At 33.9% G+C, this 18,997-nt stretch overlaps 1 protein-coding gene across 1 annotated transcript; it reads left to right on the forward strand.

Annotated features, from left to right (window-relative positions):
• The first annotated feature begins 4,750 nt into the window (after positions 1-4,750).
• LOC133517908 (protein big brother-like) lies at positions 4,751-18,770 on the forward strand. Its single transcript, XM_061851388.1, has 3 exons — positions 4,751-5,073; positions 6,633-6,812; positions 17,569-18,770. Exons 1-3 carry the CDS (start codon positions 4,900-4,902, stop codon positions 17,920-17,922), a joined length of 708 nt encoding a protein of 235 aa, XP_061707372.1. The 5' UTR covers positions 4,751-4,899; the 3' UTR covers positions 17,923-18,770.
• Positions 18,771-18,997: the final 227 nt, after the last annotated feature.

Genomic DNA, 18,997 nt, shown 5'->3' on the forward strand with positions numbered 1-18,997 from the left:
CCCATTCTGTTTGTAACTGACGTTAAGCATTTAATAGCTTCCGTAAGTATAAAATGTAACAACAATGCCAACACTTTAAGTTAACGTTATCTTGATCGCCATGATACTTTAGCAACATTCGATACGTTTAAGAGCCCTCTCTTTTGTTAAAAAGACGAAGGATGTGTCGGGCCCTGTGATTATCCAAACGTTCAGCTTCTGTCTAAATGTTTAAAGCGATATTATCTGCTTGGTGATTAATGTTCTATTTTAGCTAGAGGTGATATTGTCTACTTTACCTATTTTCGTATAGTACATATCGCGACTTGGGACAATTTAGATCAATTTTAGCTCATAAGTAGTAATCTTAAATTTAAAAACACTGTTGTTATGGCCTAAAAATTACAGATGTATCATACCATAATATACTCTTAATTAGAGATGAGTAGTGAGTAAAGACTGAGTAAATACTCAGTATTTAGTTATCGAGAAAGTTGACATATTTTTTTAACTTTTTTTACAAAATTGATTTTTATTTAGATATTACAAGCTATACTGAAATTTCCAAAAAATCTGTCAAAAGGAACTAGTTCATTACCAAAATTACCGTAAATTACGGGGAATCTTACCCGTGAATGTTCTCGGGTAATTTTACTAGAAGAAATTGTAACTTTATTCAAAATATAATTAGATGTTAGAGATGAAATACACAATAATATTAAATTATTTTACTAATGTTTAATAAGTTTCATTCGATGTGCGATTCAAAGTGTTTTAATGAAAGTAGGTTAGGTGCTTACCTAACGAAAAATAAAGTGAGTTCTCTATTATTTCAGCTTAATTGTATACAAACCATCTTATTATGAATAACTAAATTTATTCATTCACTATAACACTGTAAAAAAATCAAAACTTATTACAGTGATTTTAAAATAATACAAAATAATAATAATAATGTTGTGTAACCTACAAACCAAAAATATTTCAATAAGTCATATGTAAGCAAACGTTGATGTGTACATAAGGTAAAGTTTGATTTGTAATGGCCTACATTACAACAAGTGTGCTTTAAGATATTTTATTACATATCGTGTTTATTTTAAGTTAGGCTGTTATATTGTAAACAGGTAAGCGCTTATCAGCTGGATTCGCAATGTACCAGTTATTTCTGGTAAAAAACACGTCAAAACTGTATTTTTTATTTAGTTTCGGTACTAGCGCCAGTGACCCATGCTGAACAAAATTCATCATTACTTGGTTGTGTATGTTTTTGGAAAGTTCATAAAATTTCCCGTATATTTTGTGATAACATTAATTGCGGTAAAGTTATAATTTATTAAGTTAGAAGCATGTTTTAGCAGTATGCAGCAGCATGTGCTATCTGTGCACGGTAAAAATCATGTTACCAATTATTTTGTAAACTACTACAGTTATGACTACAGATATTGAAAAGTAGACAACGGTCGGCTGCCATTTATGTGACGGTGCGTAGTGAATGTAGTGATAGTGATCTATGCTGAACAATATTCGTCATTACTTGGTTATATAATATTATAAACCAATAAACCTTATGTTTTTGGAATGCTCATGAAATGTCTGGTGTATGTTGTAATACGATTAGTTACGGTAAAATTATGATAATTTATTGAGTTAGAAGCATGGTTTATCGGTACTTATGCCATCCATGCACGGTAAAAAAATCACATAATTGCAAATATTTTGTAAACGACTACAATTATGACTACGGTTATAAATAAATAATAACGTACGTTTAGTGTCCTTTCAAACGACACCTCACACGAATTGATCAGTAAAATAGAACACAAGTAATAATCAAAAGTCGACGACGGTCGGCCACCATTTATGTGACGATGCGTAGTGACCCATGCTGAACAAAATTCATCATTACTTGGTTATATAATATCATACTCCAATAAAACTTATATTTATTTTTGGAAAGCTAATAAAATGTCCCGTATATTTTGTAATAACAATAATTGCTTTAAAGTTATAATTTATTGAGTTAGACGCATGTTTGATTTGATCAGTACTTATGCTTATTGTAATATTTGGAAATGACTACAGTTATGACTACGGTTATAAGACACAATAATGGTATGTTCAATATTCTTTCAAATGACACCTCATTCGAACCAATCGGTCCCATAGGACTCGAGATGTGAATAAATATCAGTGATATTCGGCTGCCATCTTTCTCCCCGGAGAGGCTACATAAACTAAAACCGGTTAATTTGTATTCTGGAGACAACGAGCAACATATCCATACCAGGTTTAGATATTTAGAAGAGATGTCGATGACTTTTCTGAAAAAAGCCCGGTTGCCTCCAGACTATTTTATATTTAAGCTTGCGGCGTGTTCATCACAGTACTAAAGCACCCCAATTTTTTTTTTAAATAAGTAAATTAAATTATACCTGTCAAAAAAGTTACCGTAAAACGCAACACGCGTTCAAGTCTCTAAAGAAATAAAAATAATTTTCTGAAACGCCTTGGTGGAAACTCGTTTTCACTATTTAAAATTAGTTTCTCGAAACACCTTGGTGAAAACTACTTTTTATTTGTCCTTGTCTATAACTGAGATTATTTAACAAAACAATTTTTTTACTGCTTATTCATAGTAAAAACTAGTTTCAACTCAGTGTCATGGTAAAAACTAGAATTTGATGTTTATACAAAAAATAATTAAAGCGAAAACTACTTTAGAAAGAAGCTTCTCCAAGTATAATAAAAAGTACCAATAATAAAATTAATTTAATAGATAGGTGCACTCGTGTCGTTATCGCACCTAATAACTTATAACTATTAGTCTATTTCTTTAGGTATTAACAAAATGTAAACAAACCGAAATGAGGTATTTTAACTATTTTATTGGGCAAGAATATGCTTCAAGTAAATTAGTTTAACTCGATGTATCAAAACTTACAGAAGTTTTACTATAATATATTACTTACTCATCATTCATTTTTACAATCCGTCGTTACAGACCGATCAAAACGACGGATCGGTAGTGTATGTTAATATCGTTGTCGATTTACTTAATCGAAGACGATATCGGAAATCGCAACAAAAACTTTGAAATCATGAATATCGCAACGATGAATCGTCATTGTATGGCTCTTTGTGACCAACGATTTGATTTTTGTCTCATTCATGACGCCTGCGTCCCTCGATCGCGTATCGATCAGTGTTGGGCAAAACGTAGTTGGATTACAGATTAACGATTATGATTACAAAATATAATTGTAACTACAAATTACAATTACTAGAAAAAAGTAGTTGAGCCTTTGATTAACGATTACTAAAGGGACTTATTAAAAAATATGAACATTTTAAGACAAAAACGAGTGTTTGCCAGGTGGTGAGTTCCATGAAGCGGCATCCGAGCATTTTGTATTTTATTTATATTGCACCGCATGAGGTTAAGTAAATGTATGAAAAAAAAAGTTGTACTGCCTGCAGTAACAGCTAAAACTAAGAGCGATATTTGATAATTATTATTTTCTTGTTTGCTATAATATCAATATTAGTCAAGTAATAAATAATATGTGATACTCTTAATTTGATAGCTTTATGCTTTCAAACACAAAGAATAATAACCAAAACCCCTAGTGTAAAGGGTATAGCCGGGTAAGCATGGCCAAACTGCCCTTAGAGAAAAAAAAAATTATTTACTGGATTATTAATATATATATATATATATATATATATATGTAGTGCTATCACCAAATATTAAGTCTCAAATATTTCTTGGTTTAAAAAAAACATGCAATAAAAGAAAAAACATTTTTATTTTATTACAGCCAAAGGACTAATCCGATTTCTGTCTAATTTGGGTATGTTGTATATACAATTAAGTTCGTTTTCTGAAAAATAAATATATTGAATAATCTCTCGAAAAAATAGTAAAAAAATGAGTCGAAATTATTTAGAAAAATAAAAAAAATAAGTGCTATATGGCGACAGTTATCAAATTTACATATTTCATGTACATATTTTTTATTAAAATCAGGATTAATAGTTAGAAAAACTCGAATTTGTAACACTATACAAACATTCTTTTCATACAAAATAACTTGTACGTTATTACACTAAAAAGTTATATTCCCAACGCAATTTGAATTTAGACTCACTGTTAAAAAAAATAAAGAAAGCCTTTACAGACGGCTGTAGTAGAAACATATTTGAAAGGTTTTTTTTCCTTTAATTCGAATTGTTCGTTTTCAGTTGATACAATTTTATAATAATAATTTCAGTGTCATGGTCGTTCTGTCCGAAGTCGGGCCCCATTTGCAAATCCACGCAGGTCATATATATGCGTCCCTTTATGCGTTACAGTGTATACCTACAATTAGGCATTCAACGAATACAACCGTCGAGCTTAGCAATACGATAATATCACATTTCATACGTTCTATCGGATCCTGAGATGGAGCTCCCCTTTCATAAAACTCGTACATAACAACATTTATTTTGTTACAAAGGAACAAAAGCTATGATATAAATACATAAAACACTCGAAACGTCGAAAGAGGATAATACCATCATTATACATTCATGTGCCTTGTCGTTTACAGTATTTATTTTGAAACATGTCGAGGGGGGAAAACCCTCTTTTCGCTCGAAAGCTCCCGAAAGCGCGCGTAGAGGCGTCGGGCGGCGCTTCTGGGCCTGCTCATTGGGCACCGGTCTCCCCTCCAGGCGGCGACTCCGCCCTGGTGGAAACTCGGGCCGAGCAATGCGCGCAGCGAGCATTCATTCATTCCACAGTCACGCGCTGAACCGCCGATACGTAGTACATTTTGACGTTTCTCGGTATAACTTGAATCATCGGTTGTTGAGTCAGTGCAGTGTAGCAGGAAAGTGATGGTAGGCTGGGTGCCCGTGTGACCCATTGGTGTTATGCACGCCATGAGCGACCCTTCGGCCCTGGCTGGCATGTTACCCTTTGACTCTATTGGACTGTACGAACAGCCTAAACCCAGATTTATCTTCAAGATGCCGCGAGTGGTTCCCGATCAGAAGGCGAAATTCGAATCCGATGATCTCTTTAAAAGGCTGAGCAGAGAGAGCGAGGTATCTATCTCATTTTATATTCACATATTTAAAATTGTGACCATTAAAAAAATTGCGTGTACTTGCATATTTGGTATTTACCTATACTCATAGAATGCATAATTTATTACCAGTTAATTTGGTACCGTTTTTTCCGGTTACTACGGTTACTTGGGTGTGTAATATTAATATTATTCGTTGTAGACAGGCTCATTATAATTTGTAATCAAATATCCTCTATCCTGCTTGTGATATTATTATTTGTATGACTGGCGCTTGACATTCTACAACTACCTTCGTTTCTATAAAATTACCATTCATAATATATATTTTTTAGTTATACTTGTATTTATTATAAACAAAAACAACTTAAGGAAATAATTATTACATGACGGATTTATTTATTGCATATCTACTTATTAAAGTTATAGATAGAACGTAAATTATTGTAAACTCTTAAAATATGTTAATGTCCTGGTGACTGTTAAAATTTTGCAAGTTAAATTTGATCCACTATCCGGTTTCCAAGTGCGCTGAAATTTTGCATATGTACCTATATATAACTTTGGTAACTTATGGCAACATAAAGCTGTTGCATTGTCAACCTCATCATGTTGAGGCGTTGTTAGAATCGGTTTGATAAAAAAATGGGTTACTTGTATAGTAAATTGTATTTTTTCAAGATCTCTGGTTATATCTACCAACTAACCTACCTGTTTTGTAACGCAATAATATCTTACATCTTAATGACGTCTATTTTTCTGCGAAGTGTCCACTTCTGCAAGACACGCAACTATTAAAATACAATTAATGATCTATTAGTAGTAACTTAGCATATTAATTTGAAATTATATTAAGAACGTCTATAAAATCCGGGTTTAACAATTTCAATACCACCTCGAAACTCGAAATATCATAACACATTAAACTAACGGATCATAGAAATCACTTTTTTATTGATTTCTTTTGATTGATTACAGTCTTTGTTTCCGTGGTTAGTACACTTAGTACCCAGGTAAGTTATTTACATAAGCAAAACCCAACCGATCCAACATAGATATAATTTGCTCTGGATAAAATGATGGGTACCCGACAATATTGCGAAGTGAAATAAATGTGAATATAAGTACAGTACAGTACCTACCTATATACTTAGTCAATTCATATTGTCATTAATTTTTCCTCCATTTGTTTAATGCATAATACACCACCGGATTTTATTATTTTAGCTGGATGTTAGTCATTCAATTTGTTTACCGGTTAGGTATAGTAAGTTATGATTTTAACGCATGAGCCCTCTGTAAGCTATGGTTGTTTGTCAAATTTGATAAGTAGGTAGCAAGAAATTCAAGAGGAATGGGCGTAACTGAGTATATTTTTTCTGGAATTGAATCTTAGAGGTCTTTTTAGGTAGTCATTTATTGTTATAAAACGCTTATCAGTGTAAATTCTGGTTAGGTTAGGTTAGTTAGTTAATATCCGTTTCATTACGAGTAATAACTTTCTGAATAGGCCTCCAGGTCGATAAGCTACACTACTAACACTAACAACTTATACTTACCTACTTACTATTGTTTCAGGTACGATACACGGGCTACCGCGACAGGCCGCCAGAAGAGCGCCAAATGCGGTTCACCAGCGGGTGCCGCGAGGGCCACACCGAGATCGCCTTCACCGCCACCGGCACCAACCTGCAGCTGGTCTTCGACCACTCGCCCTACAACAACCGAGGCTGCGACTTCCAGAAGGAGAACGGCAAGGTGAGGGCTCGATTGAATTCATTGTCAAAAAACACAGCCGAAAGGCTGATTATGCTAAACTATGAAAACCGATTCTATAGCTAAAGTTAGACTTAGTTATAAAAAAATGACAATCCTAATTAGAGGATAACATGCACGTAAAGTCGTTCGGGTTAACTGCGCGCACTTTTGTCTTTATAGTTGTGCCTCACTTAAAATGGATGGATGAGGAAATCAAAAATATATTTATTGAATAGAGTATTTATTAAACTACAAATTGAGTAAACAGTAAAAAATTATAACTAATATGTAATGAGAAAAAAAACAGAATACGCATACTTGACCCGTAATGTGGGTAAAAGTGCGCACCCTTACGGGGTAAGAACCTTATACTTGTTGGTTTCTTTCATAGACAACACTGGCTTTAATCTACATCATTTTCAGCAGCTCTTACAATACAAATATTCTTTATTGCTCACCAATATGAAAAGAATATAATGACATACAAATCGATCTCTTCCAGACAACCTTAGGGTAGTGGAGATAAAGCAAAAAAACAAGTCATGTGAGTAGGTGTAGGTGATGCAGTGAGTGATAAAAAGTTGAGAAATAATTATACCAAATTATACACATACATAAATAGCAAATAGTATAAACTACATACATAAATAAATATCATATATAAAACATTTACGAACAAGCTTTTGTGCTTAGGCTTTTAGACTTACCCGCGCCCGTTTTCCCCAGAATGCCAATTTAAGCTCGTCCACCTATTTATTTTGTATTGGTTATAACTTCCATATTTGGTTATAACTTCCAAAACTTTTATAATACTATAATTAGCAAAACTATGCACTCAATCTATAAAAAATAGACTCACACTTTTAAGATAACAAACTGTATCGTAACACATTTTTCCAGAACGCTAAAAAGTTTTGAGTGCACCAGCAAATTTGAATTTTCACAAAAATATTGTTATCGAATCGTGGTGCAGCTTAGTGACTTGTCGCAATTCTTTTACCCGCCCCGTGCCTCCAATCGGCTCATAGTTTGCCAACACGTCCCTCACCGTGTGTCGGAGATAAGAGATAAACGCGGTGCGCCCACCTACCCACTGCGCTCAGCTAATAGTTTTGCAACTGAAAACGGACTGAAATTTCGTATCATATATTATGGGCATATGATGGTTGCGCTTTTATCGTTTGTCATTACTTCGATTTTAAGGTTCCTCTTCCTGCAAAATACCGTAAAACTAAGTTACTCTGAACCATTTTTTTCTTCTTAAATATGACACTTTTTGAGCAGAAAAAAAATATAACAATTTACAAGATATGAGTAAAGATATGTTTTTTCTGGAAATCTATTTTAATTTAAATAAATGAAGAGAAAAAAATCTTGAAGTCACCTCTATTTCTTTCAGTTGTATCTATATTAATACTGCAACTTTTGTCGAATATGAAACTTTACAATCTTTGTCACAAAACACTAAAATGATTTGGTTTTCTTGCTTTTTGCTAATTCATAAAACTGTGCCTCAATTCCTAAAAAAAGTAGTCAGTGCGGGGCAAGTCGTGTTGCTATACGGGCCTGTACTGCGTTGCACGCGTGACGCACGCGCGAGGTCGTTAGCATCGGGTGCAGCCTTAAGCAAATACACCATTGCACTTTTAGACATACAGATCGTGTCATTCACGAAGACTCGTGCCTTGAGTTGTAATGTCATGTTATTAAACGTTAGATTCATCGGGTGCAGCCTTAAGCAAATACACCATTGCACTTTTAGACATACAGATCGTGTCATTCACGAAGACTCGTGCCTTGAGTTGTAATGTCATGTTATTAAACGTTAGATTTGACAAATCTGCGCGTCATCCTGGATGACACGAAGGGTAATCCACGAAACTGTAACGTCAATTACCAATTCTTTCGTGTGTTCTTACATTAATTAAGCAAATTTAAGTGTCTGTATCTCTGGCGCAGCCCTAACATGTAGATATCTGGATACTTAAATTTGCTTAGTTAATGTAAGAACACACGAAAGAATTGGTAACTGACGTTACATTCTCGTGGAATTACCCCGAACCATATCGTAAATAATAGGAGAAAAACCTTTTCATCTGTCTAAGTTTGTATACACCGTGTTTTTTTGATTTCCGTTAATTTCAAGAGTGCATCCCTGAGCTTAAATTAAGTAACTTTCTCAAAAACACCAGTATTTTAATTAACTCCTTTTCGAGATGATCAATAATTAATTTTTATCTGATGAGGCCCGTACGAGCGTGTACGTTTGCCTTAGGGCCCTGTTCACATATTGATTAATGTTTAGTAAGAGTTTATACATTTGCTACTAAACGCAAGTACTATCTCGGACGATCGATGTTCGAAATGACATTGATATGTCATAGTTTTCAATTGTTTTGATTGAGTTAAATCTTATGCCCGTGTTACAACAATGCTATATGCAACATTTAATTACTTTTTATGTAAAAAAAATTAAAGTTTATAAAAAAAACTATGCCATTTAGTTTCCTTAATCGTACTTGCTTATACCCCGAAGTTAACGGAATTCCTACCCCGAAAAACAAAAAAAAAATTCGCTCTATATCGCTCAAATATGCAAGATTCCCTTAGGTACCTACTTGTAGGTAATACGAGTACTTGAACGCAAATACAGTCCCATCGAGAATGCAAACGCAAAACTAAAATGATTCACCTATACTTATTAATACTTTATGTACATATACTCGTACCATCACATTATCCATCAGCTTTTAACATCACTGACTTCTTCCAGCACTTACTGAGTAAACCTACCTTAATAAATAGTAGTGAAATGTGGGTAGGTACGTTATTTTAATTTTTTTGACTTTACCTGCTAAGTTATAAATATGTAGGTATATGTGTATATTTTATGTCACACTTTGCCATAAAATCAATCGAATATATGAGCGTCTCATAATAATGACATTAATGAATAATGACTTGGGTATTCGTAGGTAAATGTTAAGTGTAAGACTTAAGTAGGTTAACTTAATAAGTAGTTATCTATGAATTCAAACGGACTATTAAAGAAAACAAAATACCCCCTGATACACATAATGTACAATAGGGTTGTTTCCATCTACAAATCTTAGGGCAGAAATCAGAATTGTATCCCAATAAATCCTTTTGGATTATAAGAACATGTTTAACTACTTGGACCTGTAATGACCATATTTTTGTAAATATTGAATTTAAAATACCTTTTGGTACACGTCACGTGACCAAACTCGAAACGTCATTGAAGATTCTGATGACGTCACAACTCTCGGATTGACACTGTTGACCGTTAGGCGATAAACAACAAATGACAAATGTCATTTGACAGTTCGTATCTTCTACGTGAGTATGTGTCAAACCGTAAACTGTGACGTCACAGAAATTTCAAAGAGCGTTTTGGGCGCGAAAGCATCTGTCAAAATATATTTTGTTAATTTAACATATTTAAAGCCGTTTTTAGTATAAAAGTTGAATTTTAGGGCAACTTTTAGTTAATATAGAACGTAATACAAGCGTTTCAAAAAATTAGAAACAACCCTTTTGTACATAATTATATACCTAACCTACCTACCTACCTATAAAATATAATTGTATATATATAAAGGTTGTCTGGAAAAGGTCGCTTTTTAGCGATAAGACCGCCTGTTGTTACCTGGTTCTATTTTCCTTTAAAATTCATTTGTAGTTTTACATGTATATAAAATGTATAATTGTTGGTGCAATAAAGAATATTTACTTACTTTACCTACTAACTTACCTTATTAAAATAAACATAATTTAAATCACCATCTAGGCCATATATTTGTTTGTAAATATGTAAATAGCATTTGTTATACCATTTAGAATCAGCATTAGATAAACTATTACCATTTAGAATCAGCATTCGATAAACTATTTTTAGAAAGTTAGCCACATAGTCTCCATACACTTGTTATAGCAATAAATTAATTTATTATACATATTTTATTCACCGCGAGCAATTCAAAAAAATCTTAGTACTTCCTTTAACTTTAATGACTGACTACCAGGCTACAAATTAAAAGATTATATCGTCTTGTTTGTTGTAATATTGTTTTTTATGGACGTGTGTTAGAGCTTTATGGTGGCTAAACCATTTTTTTTTTCAATCAAACGTATTCTTTCAAAAAATCTACACGTTTTGATCGCTTGTGGTTAATAAAAAATGTATGGTGAACAGAATTACCAACTTTTCTAAAAAATAGTTTGTCTAATACTAATTTTAAAATGCTATTTACATCTTACAGATAAAGATATGGCCTAGGTGATGATTGAAGTTAAGTAAGGTGCTAGCTATTAAAAAAGACAGAAAAGGTCGATTACCTCGAAGAGCACGAAACGTTTACTAGACCTATAAATGCATTTTCTGGAGCAGCCTAAGGTGAACATCGATAGAAAGAAGGTAATCCATTACATAGTTACTGGGACACCCAGTATATATATTATTAACGTTAGTACCGTAACTTTACAAAAAAAAGGAAAACTAATTTGTAACTAGTAGTGATAAAATAACTTTGCTGACTATGTACCTAATACTATTTATTTGATAACTGTCTACCAACCCCAAATTAGGAAGTAAATTAACATAATCGCCGTAACAACCATAAAATAAAAAAGTAATATAACGTAATCCATATTCTGATTCATATTCCTGATTTAGGTAATCAACTGAGAATCACGTTTTATAGTGATTCACCCTATAGCTGGCTGTATTAAACTAATGGCATCATTTTTCACCGGTCCAGCATCAGCGGCTCTTCCGGCCTGCATTTTCATAGACCAAATTAAGACATAAATTCCTTTCAAACTTCTAATGAAAGAAATTTAAAGCCGTAACACCACAGATAACGTGTTGGTCACGCTCCGACTTCATCTCGTATAATTAAGGTCGAATACTCGTACTCGAAAGTAGTTGACTATGTGGCGATCAGTCTGATGTGCTGTGAATAATGTTGACGCATACATTTCGAGTATCAACATAATTATATTGAGCTATAAGTCCTGTAAGATACCACGCAGGAGGTACAAAGAATTAAAAAAAAGTACTTTTTTATAAATAAAATTTTGTTCAAGGCTTTTGTGGTTATTGTAGGGTACCTGAAATTAGAAATAAAGAACCAACTTAATTTTTAAATACAACACCTTTTAATCCAAACAATTAGAATAACGCTGCGTTGACAATGGCTGCGTAATGCGTTGCGTCATACTAGCTAGACTGCTGCGTAGGCAAACTCCTTTTTTTAACAACTTAGGTCACAACTCAACTTACTACCTCAACTCAACTTAACCTACCCACCTAACCTCCCTACCTTAACTCAACTTAGGTTAACTGACTAATCTCCCTGATTTGTAAACAACTTAGCACGTCTCGAAACCCTAAAAAATGATAACAAATAATACTTGCAAACTTTAGGTGTAGTCATAATGCTTATCCAACCCATTGTATTATCTTCAAATTTCAATAGTTAAATACATACTTACTGTATATATGCAAGTGCCTACCTACTTAAATATAAGGAAACTGTATTCAAGACACTCTCTTATCGTCCTGTCGATCCCGTTAGGTTTGATGTCGACGTACGGGTATTTAGGCACTGTACTGTATATTATTGTATTACTACATTAAATATTTTAATAAATATAGGGAAAATTGTTGAATATACACCGCGTATTTCCTCTTGTTGTGCGAGCCAAACAGTTATAAGCGTATAGAATATTAACGGATTACTATACAGTCAAGCTGATAAATGTCCATTTAGGTTTTGAAATATTGTACGTTAGTTATTGTAGCTACCTACAGTATATTACACTATATCTCAATTTTAGCCGGCAGCGATCCATATGGTGCCTCCTTTATTGAATTTAGCCCCTTCGGCGCTCTCGGCGCGCCAGACACCCGCTGGGCTTCTGTATGAATACTTAACTTACGTATATTTATTTACATTTGGTTCATTTAACTGCGTGCTTCGATGCGCACATGAGCACGTATTATAAAACGATATTTTATTAATGGCCATTCATGTGTTTAGAATTGATCTAAGTACATAATAAACACACCTACTCGAATTTGTATTGGAAATGGTCTCCATTTATGTTATTTATACCAATTAGGGTAGTGGCACCAAAAGATGACCGGCCCCCAAAAGATGAACATTTGGCCTTAAAATCGATATAATTCAATCGTGAATTATTTTGCGCACCTGAGGGTATTTTTTCCTAACGCGGCAATACTTTGCCGAGGCTAACATTTAAACTCCCAGACTGTGCTGTGCGTGTGGCTGAGAGCGGTCGTCAAATGCGCGGTCCACACCAAAATCGCCATTTGTATGGAGATCTTAATAAGATTAGCGCTTCAAATTATAAGCTTATAATTGCGTATAAAATTGAATTACATTTACTTACATGCTTTTACACTGAAAAGATTCTAGACTAATTCCTCTAACGTTTTCGTTATCAAGTATTGCATATTTTATTTTCTTTTATTAAAATATTTGCAGTTCAAGTTATGGTTCCAATATTGTATTCTTAAGCCAATAGATGACCGGCGGTCAACTTTGGGCAAGGGCTTGTTTTTTCAAATGCTTGTATAAAATCTAATAGAAAAGGTAGACGTTTAATTTATGTTCTAAATTGATAGCTGGCTAGGCCTTGATTTTTTGACCAAAAGATGAACAAAGCTTTCTTTTATTTAACCCAGTTATTTCAAGGTTTATTTTAGTATCTTTAAATCAAAAATTAAGAAGTTGCTAATAGGTACAACGCATGACTGAATAAATAAATAGGATAGGTAAATATACTACAACAACTTATACTGTGTTAATATGATATAAATATGTATTAACCTTAGTATTATAAGTTAATCATATAATTTCGATTAAGGTACTAACTAACGTTGAAAATGAGTGCCTCATTTCGCCGTTAAACGTAAGTTTGGCGAACCTAACACAAGTTTAAAATGTACCATACTATTTGTGATAGTAAATAAAAAAATAAAATTGTAAAAATAGTGATTTTTTTGTCTTTAATCGGTAGCTTAATTACTTTTTAGGGTTCCGTAGCCAAATGGCAAAAAACGGAACCCTTATAGATTCGTCATGTCCGTCTGTCTGTCCGATTATGTCACAGCCACTTTTTTCCGAAACTATAAGAGCTATACTGTTCAAACTTGATAAGTAGATGTATTCTATGAACCGCATTAAGATGTTTACACAAAAATAGAAAAAAAAAAACAATAAATTTTGGGGGTTCCCCATACTTAGAACTGAAACTCAAAAAATCTTTTTTCATCAAACCCATACGTGTGGGGTATCTATGGATAGGTCTTTAAAAATGATATTGAGGTTTCTAATATCATTTTTTTCTAAACTGAATAGTTTGCGCGAGAGACACTTCCAAAGTGGAAAAATTTGTGTCCCCCCCCCCCCCCCCTGTAACTTCTAAAATAACGGAATGAAAAATCTAAAAAAAATATATGATATACATTACCATGCAAACTTCCAACGAAAATTGGTTTGAACCAGATCTAGTAAGTAGTTTTTTTAATACGTCATAAATGGTACGGAACCCTTCATGGGCGAGTCCGACTCGCACTTGGCCGCTTTTTTTATATTATTTACAAATACAAATTTTAAAAGTGTAGAATTTAATTTATTAAGTCGTTTTAATTTATTTGAGGATCATATTTTCGTCTTGGAGCAAATTTCCAAGTCTTTTTATTGTCTTTTAGGATAAACCACGGTTTGAAATACTTTCCTATTATCTTAATGTAAAAGAAATTGAAATTAAAAAGTAATTTGCATATCATAACATACCTCTAAGTCCTCTAACCCGTTTAATACCGGTTACAAGTCTGGCTACATCTAACTAATTTAATATATGTACTATAAGCCTCGCAGTACTAATGATTGCTTCTTGATAATGATCATGATCATTTCTAATGTTTCTTTATAAGTATAAAGGCCACACTCCGGTTGTGAAATTGCTGCATTTCCGTTGCATTGCTGTATAGCAATGAAAACGGGCGATGTCATCTCCTTGATGAAATGAGTGAGCTGATCGGGTTAAGGTGCCGCAGGTTCAGCCAGCAGAGGTTTTCAAAAATAGTAGAGCTTTTTTAGACCATAATGCGGTTGCCAAAAGATGTGAATAGCAATCTTGTAACTTCATTGATACGAAACCTGATCAAACAATTTTTACTAGATAGAAAAAAATCATGAACAGTCTAAAACAGACACACATTGTTACAACATTTTGTACACAAAAGCTAAAAATATGTAAATTGCTTCTAAAAATGGGCAATTTTATATTCCATCGAACTCATCAATTACTTTTTTGTTAAAACTAACTAAAAATAACAATTCAAAGCAATGATATGCGCGATCCCGGGTACGCATAGCCATCTCGCTTTCGCTCATGTTCAGTGAGAGCGAGAGAAAAAACCTGAACTTACGGGGCCTTAATTACGAGAGCAATGTAGCAATAACTGCAGCTCCATTTGTCAAGAATGAGAAGAAGTGACATAGCCATTTCCCGCTGCTGCAGTCGCATCACAATCGGAAATTATTTTTAACCTTAGGACCTGTGTGTGTGTTTGTTCCTGTATAAAACTTCCTACAAAACTTAGCATTTTATCTACCAGTTAAGCTAATTTGAAGCTTGTGAAACGCCAACGATGACTTTATTTGTCAAATAATTGGCAAGAAGCTTATTCAGGACTTACTTGGACATTGTGAAACAGGTCCTTAAATGGTTTAAATGAAAAACGTAAAATAACGTAATAATATAACTTACTGCGTCATTCAAATAATCCTGATAGAAGCTTGTATTTCCATTGTTTCTAAAATTCTAACTCGAAAGAAAAAATGTGTAGTCTTTTTTCACAAAACATCTACGACCAAATTATTATTTTTTGTCATGAAAACTGTAACAGTCTAACCCAACTGTAAGCAACACAGCAAGTTAGCAACAAGGAATCAATGTAACCGGGGACTGCTGAATATCTCGAAAATTCCCTCGAGGGGAGAGAAAATAATTCACCTAAAATCGATAAAGGGAAAACGTTAGTTGCCATTGGAGAGCGTCGCGGCGGCGCGCGCCGCTCCGCCCGTTCCATCATGGCTGCCTGCACTCCCACTTTTCTTCCTACCCTCTTTGTACAAGCCAAGTAATTTAATTACGATGCAAAGTGAGGTCCTGGATGCAAGAGAATAAATACTACTTATTTTAAATAAGTTACGTGCTAACCTGACATGAGAGTATCCTTAACTTTAGACTATTATTACATGCCATACTTAAATGAAATAAGTCAGTAGTTAAGTAAGTAAGTAAATATTCTTTATTGTACCAACATTTATACATTTAACATACATGTCAAATGTAAAACTACAAATAAATTGTAAAGAAAAATAGAACCAGGTAACAACAGGTGGTCTTATCGCTAAAAAGTAGTACTTAAGTAGGTAGGTTACAAAACATTGAATAAAATAGGTTTTTAAATGTTCTAGCCTCTGTAAGTGCTAATAAATTTAGGAATCTTATTTGTAAGAAAACCTAAAGCAAGTGAATTAATATCCGGTTATGGAGTCCACGAAAAATTGTATGAGTTTTTTTCCTAATTTATAGGTGCATACAAAGAGCAAGTATAGCATTTCCGCATTCATTGTCATAAAAACGGAATAGGTATCTTAGTAGTAGGTAGTTTAGTAGGTACCTACCTAATTATTTTTTATAGGTATCGAGAGTTACAATTTAAAAATGTTTATTTGTCAACCACACCAGTATCCTATTGGGACGTCTGGCTGACCCCAAGCTAGACTGACCCTGTATCTTAAGGGCCAGGGCCCCAAAACAGGAACACTATGTAAGATAAATTTGATACAAGCAGGTAGAAGTTTTAAATATTTACATTAATTTACATTATTTCTATATTCTCCTGAAAATATAAATATGGAACAAATTACAATGATAAAAATGGCAACAATCACAAACAACCCTACGGTTACCGCCGCGTAATTCCTGAAAATGTACTTGCAGGGCTGTATTCCGCAGTTATTGGAATCCAAACAATAAAGCGTTGTATAACTTGTACGAGTATATTGAGCAACATCGGTTTGAGTAAAATGGCCAAACAACAGAAGGCAAGCGAAGGACCCGATCGCGTGCTCTTTGTTCCGCATCCGGTGCCAACAAACCTTTAATTTGAAACTGTTATTGTGGCAGATACTCGCCAAGGATGCAATTTCGATAATTATGCTCGTTCTTTTAATTTTAAACCATTCTTGTTTGACGAAGCATAGTTTGTCGCTTGCCGTATGGCTTTTAAGGTTTTTAACATATTAATTAACTCCTTTTTTAAGTAGGTAAGGTATAAAAGCTACTCTAACTTGGATGTAGTTAATTCACAATCTAGTATTAATAATCAAGAACTTAATATTTAAAACGCTGTAGCTCGTGAAGAATACGTCATAAAAAAGAAATTTTAACGATAGGTAATAAAATTAAATAACATGTACTTAACTACATAGTATGTATTTAATTAAAAATATGTAATTAAAAGGAGAAGCATTTCTACTCATAGAAATCGGTGACACATGTGACTTATAAAAACTTATCCTTCCCTTAGCAGTTCTGCTACGCCACCAACAGTGTCCTTTTTTTGTGTGGACCACTTTTTTTTGTTTTGGAGTTTTAGGTAGTAATTTATTTAATTTTTTGTCGACAGGCCCACATAGTCTCCAAGTTCATAATGAATGGCGTGTGCGTAAGATGGCGAGGTTGGATTGACTTAGAGCGGCTGGACGGGGTCGGATGCCTAGAGTTGGACGAAGAGCGTGCGGCTATTGAGGATGCAGCGCTACGCGACCAGATCGAGCGGTACAACCAGCGGCTGCGGGACTTCGAGGATAAACAGCGCGTATACCGCGAGCACGGTGACGACTTGCGCGCGCACTCGCACGCGCACGCGCAGCGATGCCATCAGGCGCGCGCGCCGCCGCACGCAGCGCACGTCGCGCACCCCCACCCGCACCCGTCGCACCCTATCCACATGAAGTCCCAGGGAGCTCTCATCTCGTAAACCAATAAGCCGAGGATATATCCTACAATTTTGGTGTAGTTTGTAATGTTCCTCAAAGAATGAAGTTGGACATATACGCGTAGCGAATGCTATCAAGATCACCTAATTGCGTCCTCTAAAATAATTATTATTGTAATTGTGATGAAACTATAACATTCGATTTTTTACAAAACAGTAATCTTCTAGTAGGAATATTCTCGTCTTTATAAACGTAGCACCAAAAGTCTGACTGTGAGTCATGTAATAAGAGTATTACCATAAGTATTGAAGAATTAACAAATGCCATCGTATTATAAGATATTACGATAACACCCCACTCGACTACTCAAATTGAATTAGATTACTTACTAATAGCGATCTACGTATTCGTTTCAGTCACCAATGCAGATCCATTTGCTGTGTTGATCTATTGATAAGGAATTTAGTTTAATTTTCGGAAGGAAATATAATATCGTATCGAGTACTATAAAGGACGTAAACGATGGTAATAAAGACAAATATGTACCTTACAGGTACATGTCCCACTCCAAATAATAGCGAGGATATGTATAGAAGAAATGAATTATGACATTTCGCAAAATCTGCAATGTTAGATTATAATTTAATTAACACGATTCTTATTAAATGATAAAATAACATATACCTAAACTACTTATAAGAGTTCTGGTTAAAGTAAATATTGTGTAAAATTGTATAATTTTGCTACTTAATTAAATCAAAGTATCTGTTCTTGTTTACTTTGTGTTATATTATGTTATTTATTTTTAAGGAAATTGTATTCATACAAGGAAAAACATTAATACAATTTTTGTGATAGTAATGTAAATAAAACCTAATGGTATTTTAAATTGTAATTTTATTTGACCTATTAACCGTACTTTTAGCAAATTGTTATAAAGCATAGGACGTAACGTGTCTTTAAGTGAAGAAGGTCGTATGACTGAAGTGTATATCGCCAAGTCCAACGCTTCGCCAGAGGCACTACAGCTGTATATGTGGTGGAGAAGAGCTCTCCAATTGAAGTCCGATACATTTTAGCAATGGGAAAATTTAATCCATCTATATATTTATTACA

The sequence above is a fragment of the Cydia pomonella genome, chromosome 5 (assembly GCF_033807575.1).
Source record: "Cydia pomonella isolate Wapato2018A chromosome 5, ilCydPomo1, whole genome shotgun sequence".
In the NCBI taxonomy this organism is placed as follows: Eukaryota; Metazoa; Arthropoda; class Insecta; order Lepidoptera; family Tortricidae; genus Cydia; species Cydia pomonella.

Bases quoted from the DNA above. Each gene is read 5' to 3' on its own strand.
- LOC133517908 (XM_061851388.1), top strand. From the start codon at position 4,900: ATGCACGCCATGAGCGACCCTTCGGCCCTGGCTGGCATGTTACCCTTT. The intron at 5,074-6,632 runs GTATCTATCTCA...CTATTGTTTCAG, and splicing joins GGCTGAGCAGAGAGAGCGAG to GTACGATACACGGGCTACCG. The intron at 6,813-17,568 runs GTGAGGGCTCGA...TTTTGTCGACAG, and splicing joins TCCAGAAGGAGAACGGCAAG to GCCCACATAGTCTCCAAGTT.